The following is a 20706-nucleotide window of genomic DNA, read 5'->3' on the forward strand; positions in this document are numbered from 1 at the left end:
TCTCCAGCTGGGCTTCCTGATAGCTGCCTCAGCTAATCGACATGAAAACACCGAGACTAGAGCTCTTTCTTAAATCCCACCTCCCTCAGGATACCGATGCTTAACTCCTAATCACGGGGATGAACGGTCATGAGCAGCAGCTCCCAACCCCTTCCCTGGCTCAGGTGCCCATTCTGAATTTTAGAGAAGAGTCACCAGGTGAGTGGACGTCACTCTTTGACCACACAGCTGGAGGAAGGGGGGTTACAAAAACTGAAAAAAGCTCAGAATTCAGCACACTTTCAGGATGTGGGAAACAATTGCTGTTCCATCTGAAAGGATTTATATAGGCCTTGCGCACTTTCTGCCTGTAAAACCCACCCAATGGGCTGTAGACAGTTCTCTACCAGTCTTGCTGCTGCAGTGCTACTTAAGAAAGTCAGTCTACACTCACACAGGGAAGGAGCAGCAGAAAATAAATTGCTGAAGTCCACTCATCAAGACGATTACTTAAGAGAAGTTGCCTGATGCCCATTTCTTACTCAAAGAGATGGTCATGTATTTTTCATCAAATGGTTAGATAAAAAAGTTAAAATTCAGGTATATTTAACATTTTTTTTTCCTCTACTGAATGAAAATTCATTTTAGAAGGAGACAAGGATGGTAGAAATCAGGGAAGGGCTTCCACCTGAGGACTAACTGGGCACGGGTTTGTAATCCTGAAAAAGAGATAACTGTGGGGCCTACAGCAGAAGCCTGTATAGTCAAGAGAGGAAGATGAATTGGTAAAAGTTTTTAACTGTTCCTCATAAGAAATAATGATGTGTAAAATAAAATTAGTTCAGAATAAACAAGAGGAGCAGGACTGTAGTGTAGTTAATCTGAGTAACTCATTGCCACAGGATAGTCCAATGCAGACGATCTAAGAGACATTTTTGTCAAAACCAGATAAATGGCCCTTTCTTTACCTAACAATTGTAATTAATGGACAGAACATTTCAGTGGGAGTGCTAGGGTTAGTAGTCGTGCCTATCTTATGGGCAACTGAATTTCTCTTAGTAAGGCCTTTCTCTTTTGCTTTCCTTGCAAGGAAAGATGTTTCTGGTAAAGTAAGTAGAAATGGTTACAGCATTGTACTGGCTGAGACCTGTCTCAAACCGAATCACAGCTCCCCAAACACATATTCAACTGGGTACCTCTCTGCTTACTTCCCTCAGCGCATGAGAATGGACTTGATTGCACAATACAGCCTCACTTGTCAAGAGCGGGTATAACGTTTGCTCATACAAACTGCTCCTTGCGGCTTATCCAGAGACACAGCGCAGCCTCCAGCTAACGCCTGGGGAACTGGAAGTCTACTATCAATACCCGATGTCTCCACCTGCTGATTGCTGACAGAGATTTCCATAGCCTTTTGCATAACCCGACGGAAAGCACACTGCTGGTGCTGTGGCAGATGGATGCCTGCTTCCACGCGGGAAGCAGACCTTTTGTTAAATCTGGTCTCTTAGTGCAGCATTGCCTAGCAACTGTGGGAAACGGAGACAAGGCAAAGCATCAGAGAACATTTCACCTAGTGCAGCTTGGGGCTTTGGGTTTTCCGTTTGGTCGGGGTCTTGTTAGTTTTTAAAAGAAATTACTCCAGTTTAATCCTGTGTAAAACAATGACTTATCAGCATAGAAGCAAATGATGTTCTGACAGGAAAAGTGTCAAGACAATACTTCCTAGACAAGACCACTGTTTCACTGATTAAGAAGAAATTCAGACTGTCATGAATGAAATGGAAAAGACCCTTATCTGTTTATGTCTTTTGTTACAGCTTTGTCCTAAATCTTCATCATAAGGAGTCATTAGCATTACATGTATGCCAACATTAAGCCCACGGCACTCCAAAGGTGCATCAGCATGGCAGCACTGCTATTCTTCCTCTCATCCCTTGCAGCAGTACTTAGTCTCTCTTTCCTCCTCCTCCTCCTCCTCCTCCTCCTCCTCCTTCTTCTTCTTCTTTCCAAGAGATATTGTAGAGTATGAGCTGAAGTTCAACAATAACCAATTCAGAGTTTACCTCCCCAGAAGATTCTGGGTTAAACAACATCACATTGGCAAGAGTCCATGTAGCAAATAACTTTGTTAACACTTTTATGCCAGCAACATCAAACTATTTTAACACAGCCTTGGATGTGGAATCATGGACACCTTGAACTGCCGTCTGGGCGATGTATGGCTGACCAGCTAGATTTCCTGCATGCACTGCTTCCCTGCACTGAGAAGTCCAGGCCACGTTTTGTTTAGCACTGACCTGCCAGAAAAAAATCTTTCTCTGTCTGTGTTTGTAAGAGGAAGACAGAGATAGAAGAACTGCATATGCTTTTATACAATTACTAATGTGCATTTAAACTGCTGAGAAAATGAGGCCTTTCCCAGAAATGTATTTGTTTTTTCACATACATCTAGGGACTATGTATTTTAAATTGGGTTGAGGTAAACTCTAGGCTGAGCTGAACTGCCTCAATATACTCTAGCGCCAGCTGCAGCAACACTGGCCAGCAGAGACCTCAAACACCTGAACACCTCTGTAACTGCAGCTGGAGGCCAGGCGAGGTAGCACAGGGCACGTCGAGTGGCACCAGCCCGCCCTGGCAGGCAAATGCAGAGCCCCCCGTCATCTCTGTGCCTAGTATCATGTAGGCAGTTCCAACTCAATTTTTATTTGCATATAATATAATGCCAAACATCTCATCATTGCTCTACCAACATTTAGGCCAGGGCATATAAGTTTGTACTCTCCTGATGGGTTCAGTCTGGCTTGTACCATTTCAGAGACACTGAGCAGCAAACTGTAAGTACGTGCAGCATCTTGCTTATGGAAAACAAACTCTGCTTTAATATGAAGCAGTCAAACCAGTGGGCAAATCCACTGGGTTTCAGCACGTTCTTAATATTTCTAACTATGAAATATATAGGAAAATTAAAATGTCTAGCACTTTTTGAGCAGGGCAGCACAAGCTCTAAATAAAGAGGCACTGGACAGTGCTGCTTGTACACTGAGAGTGCATTTGTGACTGCTGCATGGTACGGGCTAATGCTAAACCCAAATCAACTGGGTTATTAAGAACAGCACAACTGGGTCAGCAGCGTATTGAGTATAGACCAATTTGTCATGTTTGCTGGAGAAGTTTGCAGCCTATCCTAAGCTTTCTGCAGTTTTAAGTAGACCAGTATTGACCAGGAGTTAGGTGATATAAAGCTTATGCAAATAATCTCTGCACTGTAGTTATTGAAAAACCAAAGTGCTCTAGACTTGTATTATATTTAGATAAATCAAGGAGGATGCTAAGGTTTGTATCTGGATTCAGAGACTGAAGCTTCCTTATTTGGTCTCAAAAATTAGAAATTTTGTAAAACATGCTCTGCTTGAGAGATGCCTACCATTCTGGATGAAATCCTTAAAACATGCAGTTTCTTGTATCTTTATCTAAAGGGAAAGTAATCCCCTTTTAGATTAGAACTTGATATAAAGCAAGAGAGAGAGGTTTTTGGTGCACTATCTGATCTCAGTGGCATGCTGTTGGTAGGCTGCATAGCCAGCCTGGCCAGCTGCCTCCTTCTGCATCAGTCTCTTGATAAAGGTCCAGTTCTGATTGATTGATGTATTGCAATATCGAGTACTCCATCTTCTGATTTCTAGGCACCTAAACCGGTTAATGAACTTGCTACCAGGTTGTAGCTAGTTATTTTGTATTTGTGTGGAAGCATGAGGTTAGAGAAGTCCGCACTCTGCATGAGATGCTCAGTTAAAGCCGGCAAAGTCAGGCTCCTTCTCATGACTTAAGTACCTTATTATGGCCTGGAGAAAGGATTTACAAACTGAAGACTTTCCTGAGGGTTGGTCCTAAGTACTTTTCTCTCAACAGATGAATGATGACCTCCTTCTACCAATGCTCTGAGTTAAGTTCTTGCTGACAAGCCCCTATTCTAGTCTTTTTTCTTCCTGAACAGATTGGTGCTCATGTTGTCGTCCTCTCTAACAGCTCTTCAGCTATTAGGCTGAAGCATATTCAATTCCCTACGACAGGAACTAAAATAGTTTTGGAAACCTTTTTTTTCTGGAAATATGGCATCTGAAGATTTGAGATATCCTCCTCTTCCCCCCGCCCCATCCCCCAGCTATGCTGTAGATGAGGAGAGATTTTGAAGATCTGCTTTTGGTTCTAAGCATGGAAAGGGGGATTTAATCTTTCTGTTCCTAATTGTTTAACTATATTTTCAACATAATTCATACTCTGCTCTTTATTTATAATATGACACACACTCAAATTTTTTTTGTCTAAAATACTTCAGATTTTTTTATCTTCAAAGACTTTCTTGTTGTTATACAGCAACAAGACCATGCACAAGATGTAATGATTCTGAATCAACATTTTCTTTGTGTGCTGTGCATTGAAGCTTAACTTATTTTCCATTACTTGTCTTTCTGCAACAAGACAAAAATTCTTATAAAACAAAACAATTGCAATAGTATTCTGACAAGTCCAATTTATATGGTACATTGTCACAAAAGAATACCTAAGAAAAAGCAGAATGGCTACACAAACCTACTAATACGCTTTAGAACCTCTTTGCAGGAGCTAGAACAGCATACTATTAAAACTCCAAATACATATTCAGTATGTGTGTTTTTAAAGAAAACTTTATAAATACGCGCATTTAAGATTAGCAAATACAGAATAAAATGCACTAAGAAACTGATATGTAGACAAAGGTTTATTTACACCATACAACATTTTAAATATTTTATACACAGCTGCAGCAGAGAAAGCTACTCTGAGCTTTCCAGAGAAAACTGCAATAATAAAGATGTGAAATATATTATTCATATAAAAGTGAGATTATTACTTTATTGCATTTAAAGCAATGAAGAATGTAGCTCAACAGACATTCATTTAATGACAAAAACTTTGCTTTTATATTATAAAGTAAAAAGTGTAGTAATGGCCAAACAGACTGTTATAAACTTTAAAAACTGCATAAATATATACATTGTGCTTCATGGTGAAGTTTTTTGAAAACTAAACCAAATGAAGCTGTTACAACATGAATCGTTGCTTGAGGTTTATCTATAAAGATTACCTTACAAATCCATTCCACGGGTACTTACAACACACGATGGTAAGAATTGTACACCTGGTTCTCCACTAGCCGCACTAGTGGGAAAATACTGTACGAAAAAAACCACTGACATTTGGCACAGGAAGAGCCTGACATAAAGTAGTCACAATGTTCAGACAGGAGCGTCAGGATTCCCCAAGTCTCTTTATTGTCAGTGCAATGAATTATTTTTGTTTTGTTCAGTTTGTTTTCGGTTTTGTTAAACTTCTGTTTGAAAGTCACCTTCTTGCACATCTAAAGGCAAGTTCAGACACTTCTCCCATTCTGCTGGTCTGAGTTCTAAAGCATCTTTTGCCTCTGTGTCTAATACGTTTATCGTTGTATAGTGTGGGTAGTCGCCTGTGGTTTTGTAACTGTCCCAGGGAGCCTTGTTCGGTGCTGAGTTCTCCTGAAGACCAGAGAAGAAAGAAGAATTAAACCAAGGATGAATTAATGGCTTTTCTGTTTATAAGGCTGATTGCTAGTGTGCTCTCATGAGACAGAGAAGGCAGAGAGTGGAAATGACTTTGCAGGGAGCCGGGCTGGCGGGTGTTCAGCGCTGTTGCGACTCTTTCTCTGTGAACAATCAACACTTTGGCAGGCTCCTCACCTGAGCTGCCAGATAAGCCCTTTCTTTCACAAGAACCAATCTACATGAGGAATGGCCGAGTGATCCAGTACCAATAGCCATCTTTTTAATAGCGGGTGTGTAGAAAAGTGGGAGAAGAGAAGGGAAGGTAATGGAGAAGAGCATGCTGTCTGAAATATGGAGTGGTTTCAAACCGAGACTGCCAGCTGGATTTTGAATTGGGGCAGGTGCATGACAACCACCGAAACCTAGTCCTTGAAAATGCTGGGAGAGCTACCTTGCTTTACAGGCCAATGAGCTCGTGTATATTAGGATCAACCGGCTGGAAGCTGGTTATTTTCTACTGAATGAATTTTTTTTGAATGCTAATTTTTATAGGGTAAAAGACATTATGGACTAAGACCAATTTAGTTAGTGATTTCTGCTGTCATGTTGGGTGGGACTTACTTAACCTAACATTTTTGCACCACTTTAGATGCCTTTGGATTTTCTGCCTGATCTCTAACTATCTGTCATGAGAGATGCAAGTCTCCTTTGAGTCCTGTGTCATCACTGCCTGTACCATGCTGTAGACTAAGACACCTGAGGCTCTCCAAAATAGCCTGAGATGCCTATATTTAGGTACCTGGATCACTCTCTGACTGTCTGTCTCACAGATAGACCATTCCTCTAGCCAGCTTTTATAGCAGACCTTTCAAAAACATAGAGCCGATGCAAAACAGAGTAAACGCAACTCTTCCACTGAGATTTCCTTTGAGATTTTGAATTAATTCAAGCTTTACATGGACAGAAAATCTCAAATAAGGAGGTGAATGCAAACGTTACATGTCAGCAAATCTCAGAAGGGGGAGTGAGCGACAACTGGTTGCAAAATAACACATATCACAACTAAAGATTCATCAAAGAATCAGGGCCAAATTTCTGCTGGATTAAGATGATGTAAATGATGTAAATCCATTGGCCTCACATCTGCTTAATACCTCTTCTTCATGTCTGAGAGCAGGTCTTCTGAAAAAGTTATAGAATACAATGATTCTAGCTCAGTTCCATTTAATATACAGTTTTCACATTATAAAATTATATATAAAATTATTACTAATCATAATATTACTGCTAACAAATATGTCACACTAAATTAGCTGTTTTAATTAGGCAGAATCAACTATTTCCTTGCTCTCATTATCAGATGTAGTCAGGGTGTTATGCTTGTGTGTATGAGTGTGTGTGTGTGTATAAATTTGAATTATGATGATAGCAGAGTCAAGTCAGGATAATTTAATTTTTGCCTTTCCCATGGTAAATATTTATAAACCTATTATGGAAAAGACACGGCATTACAGAGACCCTGTGTGCTTTCTGGACCTTCTCACATACAGGTGAATCTAGCTGGACTTGTTTGTAGTAACTAATTTAATATCTGTTTCCCTGGCTAGAGGAAAAGCCCTATTGGCCAAATTACATTAGTGAGTTGTTTTCTCTGTATAAAGTCCTTTAGACTTGGTAGGCACATACAGCTTTGAAATGTGTTCCCTACAGTTCAATTTCTTGTCATCTATAATGATGTCGGTGAGTTAGTTATGGTCTAGTTGTAAAACCTAATGAGTCTTGTCATAGGTTAGATTACTGAAAATATCTTTTGTTCTAATTTTCTGAGGCTATCTAAAGGTAGCGCAGACTGAGGTCTTCTCAGGAAATATACTGAATTAAAAGGACTTTTGTTTCATTTTTGTTGTTAAGGATCCATCATATTTTAAACATCTAAGAAGGAAAACTTACCATACTGCCTGATTTTGGCACATCCCGAAATCTGTCCAGCGTCTGAAATTTCTGATTTAACTCTTGAAACAATTCCATGTGCCTCTTTCTTGTATGCATGACCTTCTGCAAAATGGAACATAATTGCTTATATTTATAATTGAATCTGGGTTTTTTTTTTTAAGAGAAGCATTATTTTCCTTGACATAACAAAGTAAATTGAATTTGGCAGGGCCATCTTTTCCCTATAGACTCAACCAATGGAAGTGAATTGCACTGAGCCTTCTCTCTGCTCTGTTTAATGTTCTTCCTGTGCACAAGAGACTGTTTTTAGCCCACATTTATTGAGTTGCTGAAATTAAGGGACACTGTTTTTGTGCTAGCCTAGAAGTATTTTGAAAGTGGTGGCGGCTTCTTAGAAGTATATTTCTCTTGCACATTAGGAATATTTTCCAGAATTTCTGTTTTCAGTATGGATGCTAATATTTTAATTTCTATAGGAATGCAACAGCGGTTTGTAATGGTCCCTATCGGAATAATTTTTATGACAACACTGAACTCAGAAATCTTGGCCCAAAATGGAAAAGGCCCAAATGTTATGTCTTTTTAGTTAGACGTCTTCTTGTCATTCAGATCATCGTAAATTGCAGTTGCAATGGCATTCATATTAAGAAAAGTAGGCACAGTTTTTCAGTTTTACTTGCTTTCTTATGTCATGGACTGGGCAACTGGAAACCACTCTCCCTCTAGCCTATGCACAGGACACTCTTCCACATAAACTAATTATATGGCCCTCCTCTGCAAAAGGTGGGGACCCCAAACAGCCCCCCGAGTTGGAGTAGACCCTCGGCTATGTATCCGCCTTGGCAGATATACATGGAGAGTAAAGCCTGTTTTCAAGCCTACCATCTGCGTTGTTTCCAAACAAGTTCACGCTCAGGTATGGATTCAGACTGGCTTCTGAAGCAAAGCCAAAGGCTGCTTACCGTTCAGCCAGTCTCACGGTTCTGTGGTCTGGGTGGATGGGGGACAGGAGGGACTGAGGATGCTTCACCTCAGTCCAACAGCAGATAGGCTCAGTGTGGCTTTTCTTAAGCTTTTGTAACTGCCTGAACATGAGTTACAGCCATGGCAGCAGCCAATAATGGTGCCAGAAGAGGTGCAGGACACGAGCCTCTATGCACGTCCACTAATTGTCAAGCCTGATTTTCCCTGGCGTGGTACGTGACAAACCCTGCGAACTTCAGTACGCAGTGCCCGAGTGTGACCTTTCCCGGCCGGCAACGCTTTGGCCAAGTCTGGGTTAGTACCACCTAAAACGGAGTGGCATTTGTCAGTGGTATCTGACCCTAAATATTGCTTTACCAATACCAATTTTAACTTTTATCTTTCATTTGCATTCCGTGTTTATAAATGTCATTAATTGTGGCTGCTCTCTTGATCATGCATTTCTACTGCTATGCCGTAATAACCATATCATCACTAATATAGCTACACTGGAGCCTGAGAACTTGTTTCACTCCTGAGAACAGGAAATTGGCAACATTATTCACAAAAGAGACATGAGATACAGAAAGCAATTAAAGACCTATTAACTTAACCCGAGTTGTGGGGTGAATAAGGGAAACAATTTTTCAGGATTTGGTGAGGAACTCCTTGCAAAATGCAATATAACTAGAGATAGCTGATCTAAATTTATGAGGGGAGTTTCACTTAAGCGACTTCCTAGGGATGCTTTTAAGCTACTGCTGTTACAGCAGACAGGGATATGTAGCAAATTTCATACACATAGAATTTAAAAAAGAAAGGTTCTGCCTCAAACATTATTATTGGCTGAAAGAAGACATGCTCACAGGACTAAAACAGATTTGGTAGGTTAAAATACTGGCTCTAAAAGCAGGAAATAAGCATATGACTATGAAACAAGTATCTCCAGTTGGAAACTTTTTAATAGAAGGCTAGGAATACAAAGAATGCTACTTTCTGATATTTTCCTGAATCGTGTACCCAAGAATTCGTTAAATAGCAAATATGAATAATGCAAATGTCTTACTCAGTTCATTACATTATTCCTGAGGAGAAGCAGGTGGGAGGAGAAATTAAACACTTGCAGTGGGAAGCCTGCCAGAAAAAAAGGCTTCAAATTTTATTCTTAATAGCAGAATGACTGGTATGCACATGTACCTATGGATCTTTTCATTGCTTTGTGTTTTTCTGGCTTCCATTCCATAATTCCTACCCACTGACACCCGCCCCTCCCCACTGCTTATAAAGAACAATCTGAACCGAAGGTGCAGTAACTTAAATTTCCAACTTTAACTTTTCTTTTTTAACCTCTCCTATGAAGACAGGCTGAGAGAGTTGGGTTTGTTCAGCCTGGAGACGAGAAGGCTCCAGGGAGACCTTACAGCAGCCTTCCGGTACCTAAAGGGGGCCTACAGGAGAGATGGGGAGGGACTCTTTATCAAGGAGTGTGGTGACAGGACGAGGGGTAATGGTTTTAAACTGAAAGAGGGCAGATTTAGATTAGATATTAGGAAGAAATTCTTTACTGTGAGGGTGGTGAGACACTGGAGCAGGTTGCCCAGGGAGGCTGTGGATGTCCCATCCCTGGAAGTGTTCAAGGCCAGGCTGGATGGGGCTTTGAGCAGCCTGGTCTAGTGGGAGGTGTCCCTGCCCAGGGCAGGGGGGTTGGAACTAGATGATCTTTAAGGTTCCTTGCAACCCAAACCATTCTATGATTCTTTTCTACACTTCTTTTAAATTCTTTGTTAGAAAGCACTATCTTATCTTCTTTCTAGAAAATATTCTCTGTTGGGTAACTCTTTGTCTTTTATGAGAAAATAACCAACAAAGTATTTGTGGGCATTTAATCTGTTTTCTCTATTAAATGGGAAATGTGGAAAACACAGCTTTATCAGTCTTAGAAATACATAAGATTTATCAATACAGAGCTGGAGATCCTGACCAGTATATACTAGGACAATTGTAGTAGTAGGATGAAAACAGGATGGAAAAGGAGCTTCTCATGCTGCCCTTTCCAAGCACAGCTTATTTAGGTGCAGCTGGGGATTTGTCCATTAATGCTGCATCCCCTCCAGAAGCACCTGAAGTAGCCACCAGGCTACAGACACACATCTGGTTGTCTTTCCTGCAGGCTCTGTAACTCTTTTCCCCCATGCCCTAAAGGAGGCCAGGCTGCACTGACACCCCTTCCACATATTTACCCCTACTCACAAGTAACACCAAGTGTGTGTTTCGAAAAGAATAAGGCCAACTCTGATGAGCATCTACTCTCAGAAGAGGATTCAGAGTGCGGATGGCTACCATCAAGATGGGAAGGATGTCAAACATAACTCTGTATCCAGCTCCCTTTTTCATTTATGACAGGGTTTTATCCGAACACCAGCTCAAGCACAAATTTCTCATGAAGTTTTGTGGTCAATCTTATGAATAATAGTAATAATAATAACCACCACCACCACAACAACAATAATAAAGTCCTTCAATTTGCCTTGGAGATTTTCTATCTTGTCACAGGTAAAAATGCTCTCTCTCAAATATTGTACAAAAGAGCTAAGTGAAAAGAACAGATGGGGGAATGCCTTACCAGCCCTATAATGGAAACATGCTGTGTTTTCAAGATGTTATAGGTATGATCAGTTGCCAAACTTAGGAACCAGAAAGGATTTTTCCCTGCAGGCATATTTTTTTTTCACCTTTGTCTTTGAGAGATGTCTTCAGGTTAGTAAAGAGAATGATTTTAAACTTTTGTGTTTTTAATGTTGTTATAATGAATAGCTATTGCAGATAAAATTTTGAAAGAATGCAGCTCCAGCAATTGTTGATCAATTTAGCATTATTGCTAGTGAGAGTCTACTGCTTTGTGGAAAGAAAAGAAGACATTTTGGTATTCACACGTGTCCTCTGTTCCCTTGCTCTCTCTCCCTCATAGGTGGAGCTCAAAAAGAGACAGAGAGAACTTGAATCCTGGGGAGCAGTATAATAAGGCACTTTTCTGAATTATTTGGCTTAAATGTTATTACCACAGGAGATCCAATGAATGCCTCATAAAAAGGGGAGAGTGGGGTGGATGGCTGAAGAAATCCAGGAGCCGGACCCTCCTATAGAATTTAAAGGTAATTGTGATCTTGAATCCTAAAATGCAAGTCAATAACACTGTTTAACTCTCCTGCATGTTTTTGTCAGTACACACCTATTATAAAGTCCCCCTGGGAGTTTCCACAGCATCTGTATTTCTGTTCAACATAATTACAATGAATTTTATTTGATCTGACAGCTAAGTGTTAGTGCTGAGCCTTCATGAAAAAGCTACCTGTCCAGCTTTGGGGAAAAACAACATAATGGCTGGGGGGCACTTAGCCGGGGTTACCACAGCCAGCAGCAGCAAGGATCCAAAACTCCCCAGACCTATGAATTTCGGTCATGTTTTGGATACCGGACTGCATAAATGAGTCTAAACTAATTCTTGCTAATAGCAAAAAAAAGAGCCGTAAAGCTGTTGTATGTTGACTGTTCATTTTAGCAAACTTCACAGTACAAATAGATTAGTCAACCTTTGGCAAAATCTAATAGTGGACGTTATATTATTTAGCAGTAATACTTCCTGCCTACAGATTAAACCCAGTATGTTACAGTCTGTCTTCTTTTTTTCTACATAAAGGGATAATTTATGAATGTAATGGTAAATTATTTAAAAAGGGAAAACAAGATACAGGTGGCCCAGTTCTTGAGAGACTTCTCTCTAAAATCTATGATACCGGCTGGCCAGCTTGGTTGTCATCTTTTTCTCTCTCTCCTTTGACTAGAGACATAAGCTTTCTATAACACTACCCACTTACAGGACTTTTATTCATAGTCCATCGCAAAAGCCCTTAAAACTACACCTGTATTTCTACATATATTGGAGATAACAGGGACAGAGACTATTTTATGGCATTCAGTACAGTCATGATCTGCCTGTGTTCACACTACATAGCAACTGGCTTTGAGTTTTAACTGTGGCCCTCAGAAAAAAAAATTGGTCGTCATGTGTTTCTTTGTTTTTACTTCAAATTGTCTATATTAAGGTGAGTGTTGCATTGCAGCCCACTAGCACAGTCTTTTTTTTTTTTTTAAACAATGAAACTCTGACTCTACTGTAGTAAGTCAAACATGTCCAAGACCATTCCGTGGTACCATCTAGCATGGAATGTTCTCCACGAATGCTAAAAAATTCTCTTAGTCTCTGAAATAAGAAGTCTACAACCAAATTGCCTATTGTGAATGGCACCTAGGTTGCACTGGTTCCCTAAGGACATTTCAGGAACCGTTTGGAGAGACAAGGGTGATACAAACTAAAATAGTAAAGATCATTCTAAAAACTCATCCATATGAAAACTGGCATTTTGGCACCCAGGAATATTCCCCCAAATGTCTTAAGTAAGACAGGCATAGCCTGACGGTTTGTTTTGTATGGACAGAGAGAGACATGTGTGAGAGGTTGAGGGTGTAGGGACTGCTGGGAGAGCCAAGCTTGACACAGTCTTGTCCATACTGGGTATTTAGCATTTGTTATTCTCAGAGCCACATCCATAGCATTTGTTATCCTCAAAACATTGTCTCAGAGATTGCCAGCTGGCACTGGCCACAGACAAAGCAGAGAAAGTGTTAAACATTTAACTAGTATGGCCAATCACTCTAGCTTGACCTCACCTCCAGGCTCTATTCTATTTTGCAGTCACGCTGGTTTGAAATATCAGAATAGCAGTATTTTGGACACACAACACTATCTCAATTCCCTTCATCAGTATGCCTGAGCAAAGGAATCTGGGTGGCTATCTGAATATTTTATGGCTTTTTGATTTTGCTTTACCTCAGACAGACAGCCACGCTATGTGTAAGAACACAGGAAAGCCCACAGGCTTAATCAGAGGAACCATAAAACACAGAAGTGAGATGGGGTTAGTCTGAGTCTGTACTTCTAAAACACAGCAGCAACTGGCACAGTATCGTTGCCGCTCTTACTTCCTCAGCAGTCACTCCCAATGGCCCCATCCTTCCCTTCTTACAAATAAATACCTTTTCCTGCATTATAATCATACTTCTAAAAGTATTAGGCCACGGAGCAACAATACTGCAAACAAGACAAGAAAAAGGTGTAAGCATCTTAAATACGCTATGTGAGTCAAAAGGAAATATGTAATGGGAGGCCTGATTCTTGAGAGCAGAATGTGTACAGCGTTACTGGTATTTATTTGGTGTTGGACTGTGCTCTACTGAGTGGTAAGAAGAATGTGTTAGTATCTGTTGCCACAGAGAATGTTCTCATTGTGAATGGCATGATATTCCTACCTTTCAGTAAAGAACAGTAAAGCTCAGAATTCTTTATATCATTATAATTATAAAACTTCTGTTCATGTTACTTGCATTTAATTTTAGAATTGCTTGCTCATCAGAATTTTGTTGTTGATTCCTGTTTTTTTTTTTTCTTCCTGTCTAGTCATTTATCCCAAAGCATATTTAGGATAATCTCTTCATTTTATTTTCCTTAAGTTTACTATGAATCTTTGGTGCTTTATTTGAGACATTACATGACTGCTTAAGGTGGCTATAGCCTCTGGGGGAAAATGACATAAGAGATTAAGGCATCATGTTGAACTACCAAGTAACCACAATCGGACATAGAAAGTCATCATTTCAGCAAAAGCAGGTCACCAAAGCAAACCCTTCTTTTATTGCAAGGCTTCTATGACCACTACTAGGGCTGCATTTTGCTAGTTCTCCCTCCGTCTCTTCCATGGACTAGAATGTGAAATCTGAAAGTACAATTGCTGTGCTTACAGCCCAAATAATAATAAAAAATGCTTTTGTTTGTACACAAAAACAGAGAGAGTGATTTTTAAAGTTTTGGTTGATATATACTGATCACTGGATGTTAAAGTTTAGCCTGAGATCTGTAGCTTCCATGCAAATATTATGATTGTTCAACTTCTCTGGAGACACATGAAGAATTGTATCAAACTATTAACGTGCATGAACAGACAACCTATGCAAAAACTCCAAATCCATAAATTATTAACATGCCCTTGAAAACCAACTCCTGTATTGCTTCTGGTAGAGAGTAGAGCAAAAAACCTCAAATAAACAAATCTCTGAGAGAATCATACTGACTGAGACAGAACAAAATGGTCATTAACTAACACAACTGAACCTTCTCATTCAATGGGGTCTAAGTCTGAAATTATGGATATCCAACCTAAAGAATCTTACATGAACTTCATTTTGTATATAGCATGTGTTCCATAACCTTTGGCAACTGCAGCACTTCATTGCTCAAAATTTGACACATTCATAATCACTATTGGGATTATGTGAAACTCATATGCCAGTAAATTAGGATAGAAGAAGGAGAGATAGAACAAATGATTGAGAGTCTCTTGAACAAAGCAACCTTCTACAGCAATGTGGCCTGTCCTGCAGAAGTGTCACACTTTTTCAGTAGATAGATAGCCAGCAAAACAAAACAACAACAACAAAAAAAAAAGATGAAAATGAAGAGGCAGAGAATTTAAAAACCGAAACCATGATGGTTAATACTGCAATATGACGGTTTGATCTCAGAATATTTTAGAAACAAGTTGCACCAAAGTAGTCTTAATGAATTGCTCATCTGGTCATCATCTTCTGTACAGTACCAATTGAACAACCCTATGACATCTACTATGTCAGAAGGCTAAAATCTGGTAAATGAACACTTCGCATTTACTTTTAGGAAAATACTTTTAATAATCAGGAATAATTCAGTAAAACTTACTTCAAAGTCAAGGTCCGAATAACGTGATTTTCTTCTCTATTAAGCAGTAAAAAAGAAAGAAAAAAGAGGTTGTATTAACAAGGGGACTACTCACCAAATCATATTAATGAGTCTAAATAACATTCTTGTTTTCCTATCAGATATATATTAGGTATTCTGTGAGAGCTTGTAGATTTTATCTTGGTAATTTAAGATTAATGCATGACTTTGCATACAGTTTATTCAGTATGATATTCTCTTCTCTGAAATAAACCAGGCTGCATTTCACCAGGATGCATAATGTGCATGTTATTTGCATGCAATTGAACCTGTTGGTGTATAAAATATACCTATTTCTATACTTTCTGTGGTATTTACAAATTATCATCATATTTATACTTTTTACACAGCTACCTATATGTATCTATGATTTAGATTTGTATAGGTATACAGAAATTGATTCTTTCCTATATGAGGCTTACATTGGTACAACTCCATTGATTTTAATGGAATAACTGATAGCAAAATCAAGCCGAAGCCATCTACACTTCCCATAGCTTCAGCTTGTTTGTTTGCAATGACATCTGGATGGAGAAAGCAATGATTTTGTTCTACACTTATGACAAATCTGATTCAAAGCATCTGATATAAAGCAAGAATGATTTACCAGTGAAGTAGTCACTCATAAAATGCAACAGAATATGATTCCTTACACATATCGCAAATAATTCAGCACAGATTTTTTTACAGATTCTAAAAGATACCAATTATAAAGCCAAATTATGCAAAGAAGCAGAAATATTATAAAGAGTGAAAAATATTTTTTTTCTTCTAAGGTTGGAAACTGAATGGCTTGCAATAGGCTGAAGAGATGTAGAAACAGCGGTTGGAAGAGCTGAAAAAAAGAGTGCAAAGAACATGTGAATGGAGAGAAAAGATACATTCCCCTTCGGGAAGGAGAGTTAAAGGAAGGGGAAAGTACCCCAAGAAAACAAAAAGGCTTGCCTCTACACTTTAACCCTAATTTTTCTGGTAGGATAGGATGGCTTTAAGTCTTGGTGAATAAACCTTTTCAAATTGCACCTAATTTCTGCAGTGAGATACAAATCAAACCCATTATGTCAAGACGAATAACGTTACTGACTTCATTAGACTTTGATTTTATTTGCTTTAACAAACATGCAGGTTTTAGTAAGCTGTTTTGTTTTTGTGCAATTGAAAGAAATAATTTTACAAGTTTTTCAGTTGTAGGAAGAGGAGAATGTTTGGTCCCTGAGCCCTTGATAATACCACTTTGTGACATATTGTCTGGTTTTGTAGTAAAATTTTGATGCTCCAATCCACAGTGGTATTTGGAATATCACTGTAGCACTGTTGACACACTCTGATGCCTAAAGAGCTGGGAGGCAGTATGAAAAAACAGTCTACAATACAATTAAAACAACCACCAACTACAAGCTTTGGAGAAGCTATATTTAATCAGCAAGGCTTGATTTAACCTAGCACACCTTAAAAAGAGTATTTAAAAATAAATCAAATAATTCTGCAAAAATAAGTATCATGAAAACACGGAAACAGCAACGGTCTTGCTTGTGACAAAAATATGGGAACATTATGCTCAAATTCTGAAAGCAGCTAAGTTCTTACTCCTCACTCATATTAAGGGGGCCACGGTACCTTTGACATAGGCCTTTATCATTCCAAAGTAAAATCAGTAGCTGAAAAAATCTACTTATGTCTAATGAGGAAGAATCTATTTTTAAGGGGCAATTAGAGCACATCTACCACTGAAAAGGCTCTGTGGATACAAAAGAAGAAACATGTACAGCAAATAACGAGGTGACGTTTACACGAGCAGCTTTGAAAAATGCTTGAAAAAGCTACTTTTAAGCTACAGTTCGGTAACAAACCTGGTATCATTGAATCATCTGACTGAGAACCCTAAGTGAAAACATGGAAAATTTAGGAAGAAATGTGTAATTTGCTAGATACTGTGATTTATAAAATCAGAGCATTTCTATTTTGCCTTAAATCTGCTTGAACACAGTGGAAATATTCCTGGCATAGCTGGATTGTTAGATTTTGCAGCCAGCCAACCATATCACTCTTTACATGTCTAACAGACTGCAACATATTTAACTGTGCTATTGTCAGAAAGAGGTAACTACTGCAATTTCGCTGTTAGATTACAGCAGTTCTGACCGAACAGGTCATACCACAGGTTTATCTCAGTGAGGATTTTTCGAGGGCTTAACAAGAATCTATCACAAACACATTTATTTTGAATTTATATAGTAAAGAACATCTGTTCTGTGCTCGTGCTTCACTTTTTTCCATGGCTGCGTAAGGTGAAATACAGCACAAGTGCTGTCAGAGCTTGCTCTCCACAGACATAAAAAGCATGTAGCTGCCAGATGTCTGGACAGTAGCAGCGAAGTTCTGCGTGTTTCTGAAAAACAAAGGGTGCTGGTTACGAATGTGATCCTGCACCACTGACAGTCATCTGCAATATTGTCACTGACACCACTAGGTACGGGCCACCACCACGATTGGGTCCTCCTGGCTACTACATCACTGCCTTGAAATGACTGCAGTGTTATGTTTTGAGAGCAGGCACATATTCAGAAGCATGAAGACATTGGGAATCTTGACTTATGAGGATGGAAGTTTTGGTTTGGTCCCAACTGGAAGTTGTTGTTTTACCAAATTCTTCTCCTAGCTTCTGTATGATATACAACAAGTTTAAAACATGCAAATCCACACTTTCAGTGTGATTGTCTATATACTTTTTTTTCTTAAATGAAGTTTACTTGTGTCTCTCTTGGATGAGAAAAATGGGGTTTTCCACACACACCTAAATTCTTTCAGAAATCAACCATCTGTCCCATTCTACAATTTGCATTAACGTAAGCCAGCAGCTGCGTGGAGATAGGGAAAAAAAACCCCTCTTGAGTCAAATGAACTGCTGAACTGGTCACAGCAGTATGTTTCTTTCCAAAAAGCTGTTCCTTTTACCCACCTACAAAACTGAGACTGATTTTAGCCAACAAAAAAATTAGACTGGAAGCTGGTGTATTTTTCAAGGATCAGTTGGAGATCTGCTTGAGTATTAATATTAGTGGAATACAAATAACCAATAACTATTTTGCCTCATTTAGTATTTTGTATTTGAATTGTATTTGACCAGGTTTTGCAGTGATGCTTCAGGAATGATATAGAGAAGGGCAAATGTAAAGTGACATTTCTGCTGCAATACCCTCCCTAGTTCTTCAGTAGTTTAGGAACTGCCGTCAGAGGAGCTTACTCTGTTGAGCTTAACAACGCTTTTTTACATTATCTAAAACTCATCATGTTTTAGAATTATTGTTAATTATTCTTAATTTTGACATCCAAAATGTGCTGAGGTAGTGAATTTGACAATTTAAATATGCATAACGTGACACGGGAAATCATGTTGTTTATCCCTTCTTTGCCATTTCATTGGATGCTCCTGTTTCTTCTGTTATAGGAAATACACATAATCATTCCCTGTTCACTACTCAGTCATCTGTTCTCCAAGCTGAAGAGCCCTAATGCTGGAGACCTGCAAGGTTAACTAGTAAAGGGACTGCCTAAAATGCTGAAGACACGTGCAATTATTCAGCGTCAGAGAGATAGCTGGGACAATTCTAAAAAAGCTGAGGGGTATGGGCAACTACTGAACTGCAATCTACGCATAACTACAAATGCTACACAAAAATAAGTCAAGTCCCATTTACATGGGCGTGGGTGTGAACAGCCCTTTCTGAACAATTGCAGTGAGTTGCATTGGTGCCCTACACTGACAGAAGCTAAATCATGCCTGTAAACTGGGGAAATTTCAGAGAAAAGCAGCAAAAAGTACTTTTAAAGAGTTAATAATGCTGGATCAAGAGGAAAGGGTAAAAGAGTGATACAGCTTGTTTAAACTTTCCCTCTGGAAAAGGCAAACACAGAAGCTTGTTAAGAAAACTCAGAAGGATATAAACACTGATAAACTAAGCTGGTGTGAGAAAAAATCTGAAAAGTCATAATTCAAAAAAATAGGAAAAAAACCAACCAAACAGGAAATTTCAGAGATGCCCTCAGGAATAAAGAAAGTCTATGTAACTACGAAATAATCTGCTAAGGGAAAGAGTGGCAGCCCTTCACTCTAGTCTTGAAAGTGAAGTTTGATTATGTATTAGAGAAATACGCTGTAGAAAATGTTCTTGCATTGATAGAAGAGATGACCTGACAAGGTTTTTTCCACCTCTGATTTCTACAGCTCTTTGATCTTAATTGATAAAATCCATTTGACAGCAATCCTTCCCTCCCCCTGCCTTTATGACAGGACCAGAGTGAAACTCTGTGAAAGAAGGTCTGCAGTAGTAATTTATTTTAAATCAATTTTACTTGTCGCTAATCATGTATAGCTTCTCTGTGTAATTCCAGAGCAACTTTAAACTCTGTTCGCTGGGGGACAAAAATAGAATACTGAAGAATAATTTCCATACACCAGCATTCACTGATCCGCTGGCACCAGGAAAGAGCTGCTCTCACTAAATGACTAATAAAATCCCTCTCCATCTCTGTAAAACGACAAATGCCTGGTTTTCTCCTTATTCTAGTCTGTGTTACACCACTACCTGATTAATTACATGAGATACTCCTGAAGATATATTGCATTGTGCAAAGTATAATTGAAACCAGAGATACCATATTATAGTGAGGGCTATAACCATGCTTCCATTAATATAAAGCCTTATTATCAGCAGTTTATAATTCACTCTGAGATGAGATTTGACATACAAGATCCTAGGCTGGGGAGAATAAAACAAAATAAATGCAATGTGGAAACATGATAAAGAGGAAGTTCCTGTGTTGCTCATCTCTCTATTTTAGTTCTCTCTCTCTCTTTTTTACTTCTCATAGCGTAAGTCAAAATGACGTCACACTATTTTGCTTTTGTTCTGCCTGATGCTCTGTTACGTTATTGACAAGATTGATTGTTTTAACTGCATATTTCTTCTCTCCTTTCCTGTTCTTGTTCCTCTCCTGATGCGTTTACTTCATTCCTCCTTAACACCTTCATTTTGAGATTCTTCTCCATTTCTGCCATCTTTCTTTCTTTTCCCCCCCCGCTTGTCTGTCTTTCTTTTCTCTCTTCTCTTTATCTAGACCCTTACTTTTAGTTTGCATCTCACTATCGTTAATGGATCCCTTTATTTTCTCAGCTGTAACAGGTTTTTATTCCTATAGTCCCACATTGGCGATTTGGCCAAGGATCTCCGGAGCTGACTTTCTTTGAATGTATTAAGAGCTCTCATGAATTAGTAAAGAAGAGTTATTTCGGTCACAAAATCAACTTCCCAGCTAAGAGCTTTATGTCTTTCTCCACATAAAGATCTCACAGCAGAAACTGAGACAGAAAAATACATA

General features: G+C 39.0%; 1 protein-coding gene across 7 annotated transcripts in view; it reads right to left on the minus strand.

Moving 5' to 3' along the window:
• Window positions 1-4379: 4379 nt before the first annotated feature.
• ADGRB3 (adhesion G protein-coupled receptor B3) overlaps window positions 4380-20706 on the minus strand; it is a 468213-nt gene continuing 451886 nt past the window's right edge. For 5 of the 7 annotated variants that reach the window (XM_063330256.1, XM_063330249.1, XM_063330252.1 and 2 more), the window contains 3 exons: window positions 15289-15324; window positions 7494-7598; window positions 4382-5537 (listed from right to left, as the gene is read on the minus strand). In XM_063330256.1, the coding sequence (XP_063186326.1) occupies window positions 5349-5537; window positions 7494-7598; window positions 15289-15324 (330 nt within the window). In that variant the 3' untranslated portion in view covers window positions 4382-5348. Of the gene's footprint in view, window positions 5538-7493; window positions 7599-15288; window positions 15325-20706 lie in introns of all 7 variants that reach the window. The other 2 variants (XM_063330255.1, XM_063330254.1) reach the window with 2 other exon arrangements.

Source organism: Chroicocephalus ridibundus, chromosome 3 (genome assembly GCF_963924245.1).
Source record: "Chroicocephalus ridibundus chromosome 3, bChrRid1.1, whole genome shotgun sequence".
NCBI lineage: Eukaryota > Metazoa > Chordata > Aves > Charadriiformes > Laridae > Chroicocephalus > Chroicocephalus ridibundus.